The following is a 14,156-nucleotide window of genomic DNA, read 5'->3' as shown; positions in this document are numbered from 1 at the left end:
ATCTAAAGACACAGCCCACTTGCAGAGCGGCTAAAATGCCTATGACTAAATCAAAGATAGAGAAGCAGAGGAAAAATGGAAATGTACAGCATCATCAGTCATATCTAATAGACTGCCTGCAGTGGCAGAAAACAATATTACGTGCCACTTTATAAACTGGCCCATGATCAATATACAGTGAATTGACTCAAGGTCACACCACTACTACTAGCTAAGCATGCAAGCATGCACATTGAACAGCTGTGGTCTCATGCTATCTCCAAAACAGTTAAGGAAACTGTGTCAATGATTGGAATGTAATGTTCACAAAATGATGCCTATTTGCATCCCAAAAGAAACACCTGAGCCATCGAAACCCAAAGACTGATATACAAAGAGAGCTAAATTAAGCCAAGCTTTACATGAGAGTATGGATTTTTCGAAGCTCCTTCCTCCACAGTAAGACCTCTTGCTTCTCCCTCTCATCCCTATTTATTTTCCTTTTTGCTTGGCGTTCGCAGAACTGTGTCAGACTAAAATGAATAGGCAAAGCTAAATTATTGACTGAAACTAGATGATTATGGAATGTACTGTACTATGGGTAATTTACAGATCTCTCGCAGTACAAATGTATTGCTGAAATCAATAAATGTTGCCTTGACTTTGGACTTGCTTGCTTGCCTGTCATACCCTGCCTGCTGTAATGTTTGACAAGATTATTTTTCCCCCGGCTTGGCTCTGTTTGCTGAAAGCTGGCTTTCTCTCCCCCGTCCAGTGAAGAAGGGGGTCTGTGGGCCATTACTGTGATTTTCTCTGTCAACAATAGTGCTTGAGGAAGGAACACTTTGACTGCCACCAGATACCGAGAAGAGGATATATGGTAGGCTCAGACCTTCACTGTCCCTTACTTCAGTTATAACTTTAATATAAACACTTGAATACATTAAAATCACAATCAAAGTACATGTAGTCCCACTTGGTGGATATGAATTGGGTGAACAAAGACTCTCTAGGAGTCTTAGGGGATACCATTTAGAATATTCAGTGCAATATTTTGAGAATGAGGGCCTCAGGTGACTACTTTTAAAGCGGGAGTAACAATACTGAATGTTTAAAATACATGGTTGTGAGATTGAGGCTCTGAGGGATACTTCTAAAGCAAGAATAACAATACTGAACATCTAAAACGTTCAGGACCCAGCTGATCACCACTCCTTCCCTTTGATCCACAGGTCAGTAGAAAGTATATTTTACAGACAGCCTTGAGATCAAACCGCGTGTTTACAGTATCTTACAGTACCCGGGGCAGGCAGACAAAACAAAACATCTGCTCCGTTAAACAAAAGTCATCAACAAAAACCTGACTTAGACCAAACAGAAGATATACCACAAAGTAGTCCTGCACGGGTCCATTATTTGGAGCCGCATCCGCCCCACGCCGGCCACATAAATTCCCGAGCACCACCTGATATCCGATATCAGGACAGATTTTTATCCTCAACCCGACCCAGCCACATATAATTTTTTTAAATCAAAATAATATTTGTTTTACAAACCCAGGAGCTTGTTGTGTTGCATTGGGATGCGAATTCCATTCTGTGAGCAGTGAGGCAGACATATAGGCTACCAGCCACACACACAGTGGATTGTGGACCTGTCCATTAGTTGTGTGGTGCTGAAACATATGTTTAATCCCCCCACGTGAGAATACATTGCCAAATGTACTTTCTCTGGCTAGCCTAGCTCACGCGAAAATGGCTAACGTAGGCCTAATCGGAAGAAATATAAAGAAAGGTTATGAAATACAACATCCTGGAAACAGGTGCGGTGTGAGTGAAATCTCTGGTTTGGTTTGGAAGGATTTTGGAGACATATAATTGTTTTCCTGAGAGATGATCAGTGACCGTCCAAATAACAAATGTATTTAATTTTTTTGACTCCAGAGCAGTAGGCTATTATTCCCCTCCCTACGTGAATTAATTTGTCTGCATGTTTATTCAACATTTGTGTAGAATGAAACCATGCCATTACTTTTTTTTACAATGAGATACGGCACATTAACAACTCAAATCGCTCTGACAAAAAAGGCCTTCTAATTAGCCTTTTTACCTAATGAAAACCTATAGCTGACATAACAAAACAAGACCTTTACATTCAATACTGTGAAGATAATCAAATAGTTTAATTGAAACTTCAATAAAAAAATTCCCAGAATCGAATATAGGCTGCAAAAATACATTTATTTAGTAGACCATTTTAAACTTGATATGGCCTGCGTATGGACTAAATGAACGAAAGGCTGAATTAACATATTTAGTTGATAATAAACTGAATTAGCCTATCATAAACAAAAACCTGCTTTCACTTTTTGCTGGCTATCTGTCCATCTACCGTGTTGTTGTCCTTGTCTACAATGTCTCCAAAATCCTTCCAAACCAAACCAGGGATTTCACTCACACCGCACCTGTTTCCAGGATGTTGTATTTCATAACCTTTCTTTATATTTCTTCCGATTAGGCCTACGTTAGCCATTTTCGCGTGAGCTAGGCTAGCCAGAGAAAGTACATTTGGCAATGTATTCTCACGTGGGGGGATTAAACATATGTTTCAGCACCACACAACTAATGGACAGGTCCACAATCCACTGTGTGTGTGGCTGGTAGCCTATATGTCTGCCTCACTGCTCACAGAATGGAATTCGCATCCCAATGCAACACAACAAGCTCCTGGGTTTGTAAAACAAATATTATTTTGATTTTAAAAAATTCCGACCCACAATATAATTGTTTTGAACCGCGAGCCAACCCACGGTTTGAAAGAATGTTTTCATTCCACCCGCCAGCTGATTTTTTTTGCGGGTCAACCGTGTGGAACCGTGGGTATACGAAATGTATGCAGAACATGCACCAGGAGGTGACCAATTACAGGTGGGGATACCGTCAACAACCTTCTAGAATTGGAGCACATAAACCAATGAATTGGAGAGAGATGCTGCCAGTTGACTTGAGGAGGAGGCGGTGGAGAAACAGCTGAGAGTGATCTACCTCTCTACCAAAGCACCAAAAAGCATATTTTCAGCATTCAGCAAATCTACTTGGCAAAGAGGTGGTCAATCTGCCTCGAGAAAAAGGTGGAGGGGAAAGGGAGAGAGTGAAAAAGAGTCAGAAATGGATTTGACATTTCAATCTGGCCGTCTGTAAACTGAAGGGGCAACATCCGGCCATTAGTATTCAACCGGCTGCAACACACTAGATCTGATCTCATCACACTCCTGTGTAATTATGGGCAGTGGCAGAAGATCTCCTTTTAGACCTATGCCAGCCTGCCCTGGGCCAGCAGCATGGCCATGGCCTGACACTGGGAGTGCTGTCTGTTTTGCATAAGTAGTTATACTACGTTATGTATTGTTGCAGTATCTTGTTAACATGCTGTTAGGTTTGATTTATTTCAGTGGTCATGGCAAATGGTCTTCAATGTGATATGAGTGAAAATAATGTGTGGATTGAATGTCTGTATGTTAAATCCATTACCAGATATCTAAACTACACCTATGAAAAACGAAAGCAAGATAATGGAAGAAGATGCAAGAATAGATGGAGAGAAGATTCTTACCGATTGATGCTGTTGCAGGGACTGCAACAGCCTCCTTCGACACTACAGACGGTCACGACACAGGAAAAGAAGAAGACACAGTGAATATTGAACTCCAGGCATCACAAATGTACACCCTAGAAAATGTTACAATCTACAGTTTGATTTCTCAACATGTTCTACTTTGAAGAGACCAGAAAGAGCAATATTGCATTGCCTTATGTAGATACACTACAAAGCAGGAGTCTTCCGAGTGGTATGGCTGTACCTGAGTAGTAGGAATTCAAAAGGGATTTGCTTTGCAGGGTTTTGCCTTGCACAGAGAAGGAGCAGGGAGAGGGGGATGCTGAGGGAAGAAACACAAGGGGGAGATGTTAAAGACCTCGAAGACACAGCAACACAGCAAACAGGATACAATATCCAGACACAATGCACTCTCTCTACTGCAGGAGAGGGTATCGCTTGTTGATTTTAATGCTCTGATAGGGGAAAATGTTGTTGACTATTGGGATTGTTTTTAATGTATTGTATTGTGCTCTTTCTATCTACATGCGGACTACTTCCTGCTGACCATGTCCACCTCGCAAAAGAGGTTTCAAAACTCAAAGGGTATTTTCCTGGTTAAATAAAGGTTAATTAGACAGACATGCAGGTAAGTCTCTACAATAAGGTGAGTCTACAGTACATTAACCAACTATCCCAAAGGAGACAGTGAGAAGTGAGAAAGAGCAAATGTATGTACCACAAGTGAGCCGACCATGATGGGTTCAGAAAACGGCACCATATGGTGAAAGAGATGAGTTCTCACCTTCAACAACTCACATTACAAGCCTATCAAACATGAAATGCGGACAAATGGGATTCTGACACATGGAGTTTTTACAATAATCGACGTCATATTACATACTGCTATGCAAACCACTTATCCACAGACTAGCTCCTTCATCTCACTCTGACGATGTGCTTTACATGCTAATGCGCAACAGTATCTCCTCTACTCAAAGATAAAATCTCATGGATTTATGCATACTGTATGCTAATGTAGCAAAGATGCTAAACTTTACAGTACTAACTGCACGTGAAAAGTGCTTTCGCAGCAATGCAGACGAGATACCAGCAAAAGATGTTTCACGAGAATGCAATAAGAGAAAAGGTTATTTACCTGCGTCCCTGTAAATATTAGATCCCCATGCTGCGTTGGCATTTTTCTCTGCCTCATTAGGTACAACCAGTGCCCAACACCCCTGGTACTATCCTATTCTGATGGCCACATTACACTCCATAAATAATGATAGGGAGGAATAATGAATAAGATGTTGTACAGGAAGAATACTGATATGAGAGGGAGAACATTCTGTGTTGGAGGCTTTGCATACTTAGATGTACAGATATCAGATCTTACCTACAGAGTTTTCATCTGTATTTTTTGTAGCTGTCTACAAACCACCACAGACCGATGCTGGCGCTAAAACCGCGCTCAATGAACTGTACACCAACATAAGCAAACAGGAAAACGCTCATCCAGAGGCGGCACTCCTAGTGGCCAGGGACATTAATGCAGGGAAACGTAACTTTATCACTCTTTTGTTGCGGATAATTCAAATTCAAATGAGCCTCGTGATTGTCTAAAAAGGAGCAGTTCTCTTTCTCTCCGTGAGGGGTCAGTCAAGTCTCGCTATCTTAAAATAATGTTTTCTCGCTCGCTCAAAGCTATAGACTTAAACTTCTTAGGGAGGATGTTCCCTCGGGGATCAAATCAGCGGGTAGTCAGCGGATATTTTAGAGCGTCACTGATCGTTTTTCGTTAAAATTCAAACTTTCATTAAAACACACATGCAAGGTATTGAATTAAAGCTACACTCGTTGTGAATCTAGCCACCGAGTCAGATTTGAAAAATGCTTTTCGGCGAAAGCATGAGAAGCTATTATCTGATAGCATGTAACACCCCAAAAGACCCGTAGAGGATGTAAACAAAAATAATTAGCGTAGTCGGCGCTACACAAACCGCACAATAAAATATAAAACATTCATTACCTTTGACCATCTTCTTTCTTGGCACTCCTTGATGTCCCATAATCAATACTGGGTCTTTTTTTGGATTAAATCGGTCCATATATAGCCTAGATATCGATCTATGAAGACTGTGTGATAAACGGAAAAAAATAGCGTTTCATAACGTAACGTCATTTTTAAAAGTTAAAAAGTCGACATAAACTTTCACAAAACACTTCGAAATACCTTTCTAATGCAACTTTAGGTATTACTACACGTTAATAAGCTATAAAAATCATCAGGAGGCGATGTAAATTCGATAGTTGGCGTGTGGAAAAAATGTCCGGAAAAACACAGAGACAATGCCTCAGGTCGGTGGTCGGAGGGAATCGGTTCCCTTTGGTCGGATCTACCAAGAATCAAATCAGAATCAAATGAGGAGACTCTATACATCCTGTGGAAGCTGTAGGTACTGCAAGCTCGGCCTCATTAAATACGGTTCACCTTTAACAATTCATGGGAGTGGCGCATGGATATTTTTTTCCATCTCCAGTGATCAGATTTTCCTGCGCTTTTCGATGAAACAGACGTTCTGTTATAGTCACAGCCATGATTTAAACAGTTTTAGAAACGTCTGAGTGTTTTCTATCCACACATACTAATCATATGCATATACTATATTCCTGGAATGAGTAGCAGGGCGCTGAAATGTTGCGCGATTTTTAACAAAAAGCTGCGAAAATTCGCAGCCTCCCAAGAGGTTTTAAGTCATATCACTGCGACATTCAAATGTACACAAATATATCTGAAATGCAGCCATACATGTTAGCAACCGTCGTTTTATATAGACTGAACAAAAATATAAATGCAGCATGTGAAGTGTTGGTCCCATGTTTCATAAACTGAAATAAAAAATCCCAGAAATGTTGCGAAGAAACAGGCAAAGACTCCAGCAACCCTAGTCATAGACTGTTCTCTCTGCTACCACACAGTATTCGGTACCGGAGCGCCAAGTTTAGGTCCAAGAGGCTCCTAAATAGATTCTACCCCCAAGCTATGAGACTCCAGAACAGCTAATAAAATGGCTACACAGACTTTTTGCACTCCCCCCCCCTCCATGCTGCTGCTACTCTTTGTTATTATCTATGAATAGTCACTTTAATAACTCTACCTACATGTACATAATTACCTCAATTAACTCGACAACGGGGGCCCCGCACATTGACATTGACTCTGTACTGGTACCCCCTGTATATAGCCCTACTATTGTTATTTACTGTTGTTCTTTAATTATTTGTTATTCTTATCTCTTCCTTTTTTGGGGGGGAGCTATTTTCTTTAAAACTGCATTGTTGGTTAAGTGCTTGTAAAGTAAGCATTTCACCTGTTGTTTTTGGCGCATGTGACAAATACACTTTGATTTGATCATGACGCAGTACAATGGAAGGCCACTTTAAAATGTGCAGTTTTGACACGCAACACAATGCCACAGATGTCTCAAGGTTTGAGAGAGCATGCCATTGCATGCTGACTGCAGGAATGTCCAACAGAGCTGTTGCCAGATAATTTAATGTAATTTTCTCTACCATAAGCTGCCTACAACATGATTTTAGAGAATTTGTCAGGGCTTCCAACTGGCATAACAACCGCATACCACGTGTAACCACTACCGCCCAGCACCTCCACATCCTTCTTCACCTGTGGGATTGTCTGAGGGTTCATATTTCCTTATGTGAACTGTAACTCAGTAAAATCTTTGAAATTGATGCATGTTGTGTTTATATTTTTGCGCAGTTTGGAAATGACTAGTTCCAAAAATTCAAAGGTCAGTAGTGGGCCAGATTTGAACCCATATATATATTTATATATATATAATTTTTTTAAAGTCAGTTAAGAACAAATTCTTATTTTCAATGACGGCCTAGGAACAGTGGGTTAACTGCCTGTTCAGGAGCAGAATGACAGATTTGTACCTTGTCAGCTTGGGGGTTTGAAATCGCAACCTTCCGGTTACTAGTCACATGCTCTAACCACTAGGCTACCCTGCCGCCCCATATGTGCCCTTGTCAGCTGCTGTACCCGCTGGACCACACATGCATCTGAGACAAACATACATTTATTTTGCCTCATGCTTGCCTTGAACATATAATAAAACAATTGATCTCAGAAATACATTTTCCCTAACAAAAAATGCATCTACTCACTACAAATATTGTCAATTTATTATAATCCACATAATCACATGATACGTGCTGTAGCCTGCGCGTAGCTTACATAGGCTACTTGAACTGACGCCCAGTAGACCTGCAATCTAAGTTATTGTATATCCTACAAACACTACTTCCAGCTGCCCCTGGTGGTGATTCTAAACATGAAATATCCTTTCAAATCTTCCTGCTGCAGGATCATTATTCTCCTGGATGAAATGGGTCATATTAAGATCCAACATCTGCATGTGATGGAGCAGGGATTTTTTTGTCATGTCTCAAGAGACTTTCTCTTCATTGATATATGACCAAATTAGATGGGAAATTATGGATTTTAGTTCACAGGATGACAGAAGGGACACAAGATCAGTTGGATAACACAGCAAGCACTCTAATCATGTAGGAACTATCTTCCTTTATGTGCAATTAGTCAAACATTACCGTGTAGATTTAAATCTCATTTGTCACACTCCACTTTAGTATTCCAAAAAATACACTCTCACAGTTGAAATTCATTTCCGGTTTCTAATTTTGCAGACTAAATGTCCACTTTTCACTATGTTCAGACCACAAGATAGGGCAATAATATGTGATTATACAGATATACTAATCGCAATGCTTCACAACGTTTGTCTACATAATTTAAATATAACATTCATTTGCATGAGACAAAGTCCACTTGATCAAAAGTTACTGCTATAGTATCCTGACATGACTCAAACACTGTAGCTAGCTAGCAAGCGGGTATGTTTTCATTTTAAGTTAAAGGTCATTGAAGTTGGTAGTTACTACTTCAAAATAAAATACATTGAAGTTGAAAATGTATAATTATATTTTGAGGGAAAAGTGAAATAATGAATGTTGAGATAAAAAACATAAAGCAACATTTATAGAATTGTAAACACCAAAAATTATATCAAATGCAAAAACAAATACCTGCAAGAAAATAATTTTAAAGCAAAAGAAAAACTCAAGAAACAGTTATTTAATAGTGTTCAGTTAAACCTTTCCAACAACAAAACCTATTCAATCCTTTTCGCCTATGCTCAAGCCTGCTGTTACTGACTTTCGCTAGGTTATTCAGTACTTTGTTTTCACCATCTGTTTCTTTGTTTTCACAGCCAGTTTATTCGATTGCGAATTTTGGCACATTTGCCTGCAGCTACCACCTTTGGTTAGGTCCACTAGTTTTGGAGTGAAGGTTAATTCTAAACCAATCAAAAAGCAGGATACACAGAGGTAAAGTGATGACGTCACAAGCCCTAAAAATTTAAACAAAACAAGAACTGATAACAAACAACTTTTTAGAATGCTATTTACCCATTGAAATGTGCTGCAGCATGCTGGTTTTCACAGTCACTTAAAAATAAATGTGGATAAAAGAGCATATTATTTACCTAAAACGTTAGCTATGTTAGCCCAGTCTCTAGCTTATCCAGGATCAGTGATACATAGTTTATGGTTGTTCTATCTACAAACACAGCTGCAAGATTGCTAAAATGAATCAAATGAACCTCATAATATGATATTACCTCATAATAACCTCATAATAACCTCATAATAATATTACCTGTAATGTTCATCTCCTGCAGCCTAATTGTCATCTCCTTGTTTTCATACTGCATCCAAATTACAAGGGTTGGATTTGTACTAAACAATTGTATATGTCATGGTTCCTCCTGGCACCAGAGGCCGGCAGAGACCGCCCTAGAGACTATTATTGGACTCAGGTGTGTCTTATTATTTCATGATTGTGTCCCTGTTAAAAGAGGTGTGTTTTCTGTGGTCCTTTGCAGAAGCTTGAATTGTTTACTGTGTGTGTGTGTGTGTGTGTGTGTGTGTGTGTGTGTGTGTGTGTGTGTGTGTGTGTGTGTGTGTGTGTGTGTGTGTGTGTGTGTGTGTGTGTGTGTGTGTGTGTGTGTGTGTGTGTGTGTGTGTGTGTGTGTGTGTGTGAGTGTGTGTGACTTAGTGTTTATTTTTTAAACAATCTTTTTCAAGCGTACTCCGATCCTGCGGCTACCGTTTCTCAGTAAAGCATTATGTTTATCCTTAACCACTGATTCCTCGTCTGGTCTCTTCTCTGCACCTTGGTCCAACCTTACCACGTCACAGCATATGTCAGCATTTAAAAGGCATGTATAAAATCTGGAGTATGGTTTTCCTCATTCATTGTCTTCTGGTATCATTTTAAATTGAGAACATATAGATCAACAAGTAAACAATATGTGTGTTTAGCTATTCTCTGCTTCAGATGACAAGGGGTGCATTGCACCTGCCCATAAAGTCAATAATGCCATGTAGGCCTATGGCCGCATTGGCGATGCATGCCATATGATAAGATGAAAAATGCATTCACATGGCAGATATACTGAGAGAGACAAACAATCGAATAAAATAGATTGGCAATATTACAACTAAACAAAAAGGAAATGTTCAATTGAGAATACGACACAAACATTGACATTGGAGACATAACCCCTTGCCCTCTTTATTGCAGGATTGTGATTAATCAATATTGACACTAGTTCAAAATGATTCACGTAAAAGTGAAAGTCACCCAGTAAAATCCTACTTGAGTAAAAGTTTTAAAAGTATTTGGTTTTAAATATACTTAAAAGTAAATGTAATTGCTAAAATATACTTAAGTATCAAAAGTAAAAAATAATTTCAAATTCCTTATATTAAGCAAACCAGACAGCACGATTTTCTTGTTTTTTAAATTTACAGATAGCCAGGGGCACACTCCAACACAGACACAATTTACAAACAAAGCACTTGTGTTTAGTAAGTCAGCCAGATCAGATGCAGTAGGGATGACCATGGATTTTCTCTTTCAGTGCGTGAATTAGACAATTTTCCTATCCTGCTAAGCATTCAAAATGTAACAAGTACTTTTGTGTGTTAGGGAAAATGTATGGAGTAGAAAGTACATTATTATCTTTAGGAATGTAGTGGAGTAAAAGTTGACAAAAATATAAATAGTAAAGTAAAGATATCCCAAAAACGACTTAAGTATGTTTTTCTTAAGTACTTTACACCGCTGCATAGTATAGTCCATGGGATATAGTATATACCCTTAGTCTCTTGAGACATTCATTGGAACCGATCTCTTTTAATCTGCAAACAGTCTTTCACAGCTTTCCATATCTGAGGACAGAAAACAAAACAAAGAAACAGGCTTTCATTATACTCAAATAAGACAGCACTGACTACTATGTTGCTATCTCTAGTTTTCCCCTCTAGGGACTGGAACTGGAGAATATTTTCCTAATGTCCTCCACAAAATGACCTGCCCCATCCAGTACTAGCCTAAACTATCTCTTTACTGACATCTGGAGCTGCAATTTCACTGTCATCTACAAATGCATTTGTAGCCTGTGTTTTTAATTAACAATGATTACATCAAGATAGCTAGCTAATAGGAAGTTAGCTAGTGGATGACAATTAATTCACTAAACAGTGTGTAAAGTTAACTAGCTAGCAGCTCAGTGGAGTTAGCCTACAAAGTGGCCTACGGTAGGTAGCTAGCTAGCTATTTAGCTAATAGTACATCATTTTTTTTTACATTTTCAAAACGTATTTACTTACATGAATATGTTCTCCCATGGTATCTGTTTTTTTGGGTTATTACAAAAACGAAAGGCCCATCTTCACAATTTTTGTCAGTGGTAGCAAAGCGCAGTCAGCAACCATGTGGACGAATGGAGACAAGGCAAAAAGTGTTTGTCTCAAGCGGTTGGGTTAGAATGAACCGCCACTCCAAAACTAGCCAACCTAACCAAAGGCAGTGTTAGAAAGAAAATGTATTGAACTTATTATGGTTGATTTATGAAATATTTATAAATGTATAGAAAATGCGTATTATTGTACAGGAATGTATGTAAACTGTTCATTTAGTTAAATTTGTATATTAGAAGCCTTTTATGGATGCTATTGTGACACCTATAGTTTGCCTGTAAAATGCAGAATGAAGGGGTTAAGGGTAAAGATGTTGTCAGTAACTCATTAGGACAGGTCATTGCACCTGATGAAAGATGCATAGTAGAGCTTCAGTTTTCTACTGTTTCTTTTGTTTGGATTTCATTTGGATGTTGCTTCCATTTCTTTTGGATTTAATTAGCATGTTCCTACTTATATTTTGTACTTTGGGATTTTACCTTTTGCCAATCAAATCACTTGAAACCTGTTTAACGTCATGTGGATTATAATGCTTTCTTTCACTACTTACCAACCTGGAATCTGTGTGACAAACAAGGGACAATTAACTTGTGAGTACTAAATACATTTGAACTACATCAGCAACTCTCGCTTTATCTATGGAAATGAGTAAGGAACCAAACCTGTATTTACACATTTATAGAAGTGGCCTTTTCGTTTAAGGAAGCTTAGCCATTACATGTAGTAACTGCAGGCAATAGCATAGGTGAAAGGGATTCAATAGGGTTGGTTGTTGGGGCTTCAGAGTGGCGCAGTGGTCTAAGGCACTGCATGTCAGAATTACAGGCATCAATACAGACACCTTGTTTTGAATCCAGGCTGTATCCCAACAGGCCGTCATTGGGCGGTGCAAAATTGGCCCATCATCATCTGGGTTTGGCTGGTGTAGGCCGTCATTGTAAATCATTTGTTCTTAATTGACTTGCCTACCGTAATTTCTGGACTATTAAGCGCACCTGAATATAAACCGCACCCACTGAATTATTTAAAAAATATGTATTTTGTACATAAATAAGCCGCACATGTCTATAAGCCACAGGTGCCTACCGGTACATTGAAACAAATTAACTTTACACAGCCTTTAAACGAAACACGGCTTGTAACAAAAATAAATAGGCTTTAACGAAACACGGCATTATGTGACGGTGCTCAGTTTTTTTGAAAGCGGGAAAAATCCATAAATTAGCCGAGTCATTGTAAATACCGGGAGGTTCAAAGCCTGGGAATAAAGTAGCGGTTTATAGTCCGGAAATTACGGTAGTTAAATAAAGGTTATATTAAAAAAATAGTTGGAGAGGTATACCTGAAAACTATATTAGCATTAGTTTTCAAATAATTTGTTCTTGCTTTTAAATTAGTTTTGCTCTCTCTAACTTGCTTGCCAGTTTGTTTGTTTTGCTTTTGATATCATTATTTTTGCTTACAATTCTATAAATGTTTAAAAACTTAATATTTCGTTTTTACAATACATTTTATTTTGAATTCAAATTGACCCCATAAGCCTGCACTTCATATATCCTACGAAAGGATATTTGCATTCTCAGCATCTCCCAGAAACAGAAATGCCCCATCCCAAAAACAAAGTACAGTGCCTTCGTGAAAGTATTCAGACCCCTGGACTTTTTCCACATTTTGTTACGTTACAGCATTATTCTAAAATGTATTAAATAAAATGATTCCATTAGCAATCTACACACAATAGCCCATAATGACAAAGCAAAACAGGTTCAGACCCTTTGCCAAGACACTTGAAATTGAGCTCAGGTACATCGTGTTTCCATTGATCATCCTTGAGATTTTTCTACAACTTTATTGGAGTCCATCTGTGATGAATTCAATTGATTGGACATAATTTGGAAAAGCACGCACCTGCCTATACAAGGTCCCACAGTTGACAGTGCATGTCAGAGCAAAAACCAAGCTATGAGGTCGAAGGAATTGTCCATAGAGCTCCGAGGCACAGATCTGAGGCAGTATACCAAAACATTTCTGCAGCATTGAAGGTCCCAAAGAACACAGTGGCCTACATCATTATTAAATGAAAGAAGTTTGGAATTCTTCCCAGAGCTGGCCACCCAACCAAACTGAGCAATCGGATAAGGGCCTTGGTCAGGGAGATGACCAAGAACCCAATGGTTACTCTGACAGAGCTCTAGAGTTCCTGCGTGGAGAAGGGAGAACCTTCCAGAAGGACAACCATCTCTGCATCACTCCACCGCTACCTTTATGGTATTGGCCAGACGGAAGCCACACCTCAGTAAAAGGCACATGACAGCCTGCTATTGTAACCGGTGCTGTACTGCACCGCTGTAACACTGCGTTGTGTGTGGTTGATTGAGACTATAGATGTGGGACATTGGAGATAAGGTAGTTTTAATTAAGCAGAATTCACTCTCTGCATCCTGCATCTGCATCCAAAAGGAAATAAAACATTTGTAGAGCACATATGTTCTGTGAATCGTCGCCTCTTTCTCTCATACTGCATCAAAATGATTTTTTAATACAAAAATGTGTTCAGCCTCTCCTTATTATACATAACATATTTTACATAGATAAAACCACATACCTGCGTCCAAAAGGAAATAAAACATTTGTAGAGCACATACAGTATGTTCTGAGAATCGTCGCCTCTTTCTACAACAGATGCACAATAGGAGGGACTGGGATCA

At 39.0% G+C, this 14,156-nt stretch overlaps 1 protein-coding gene across 1 annotated transcript in view; it reads right to left on the bottom strand.

Moving 5' to 3' along the window:
* Window positions 1–14,156, bottom strand: part of LOC112254117 (receptor-type tyrosine-protein phosphatase T) — a 491,368-nt gene that overhangs the window by 119,430 nt on the left and 357,782 nt on the right. The window contains exons 17-18 of the mRNA XM_024426355.2: window positions 3,839–3,916; window positions 3,592–3,633 (exon numbers count right to left, since the gene is read on the bottom strand). Of these exons, the coding sequence (XP_024282123.1) occupies window positions 3,592–3,633; window positions 3,839–3,916 (120 nt within the window). The remainder of the gene's footprint in view (window positions 1–3,591; window positions 3,634–3,838; window positions 3,917–14,156) is intronic.

This window comes from Oncorhynchus tshawytscha, linkage group LG07, assembly GCF_018296145.1.
Source record: "Oncorhynchus tshawytscha isolate Ot180627B linkage group LG07, Otsh_v2.0, whole genome shotgun sequence".
NCBI lineage: Eukaryota > Metazoa > Chordata > Actinopteri > Salmoniformes > Salmonidae > Oncorhynchus > Oncorhynchus tshawytscha.
The sequence above is the reverse complement of the archived record's forward strand: the minus strand, read 5'-3'. Positions and strand labels throughout refer to the sequence as shown.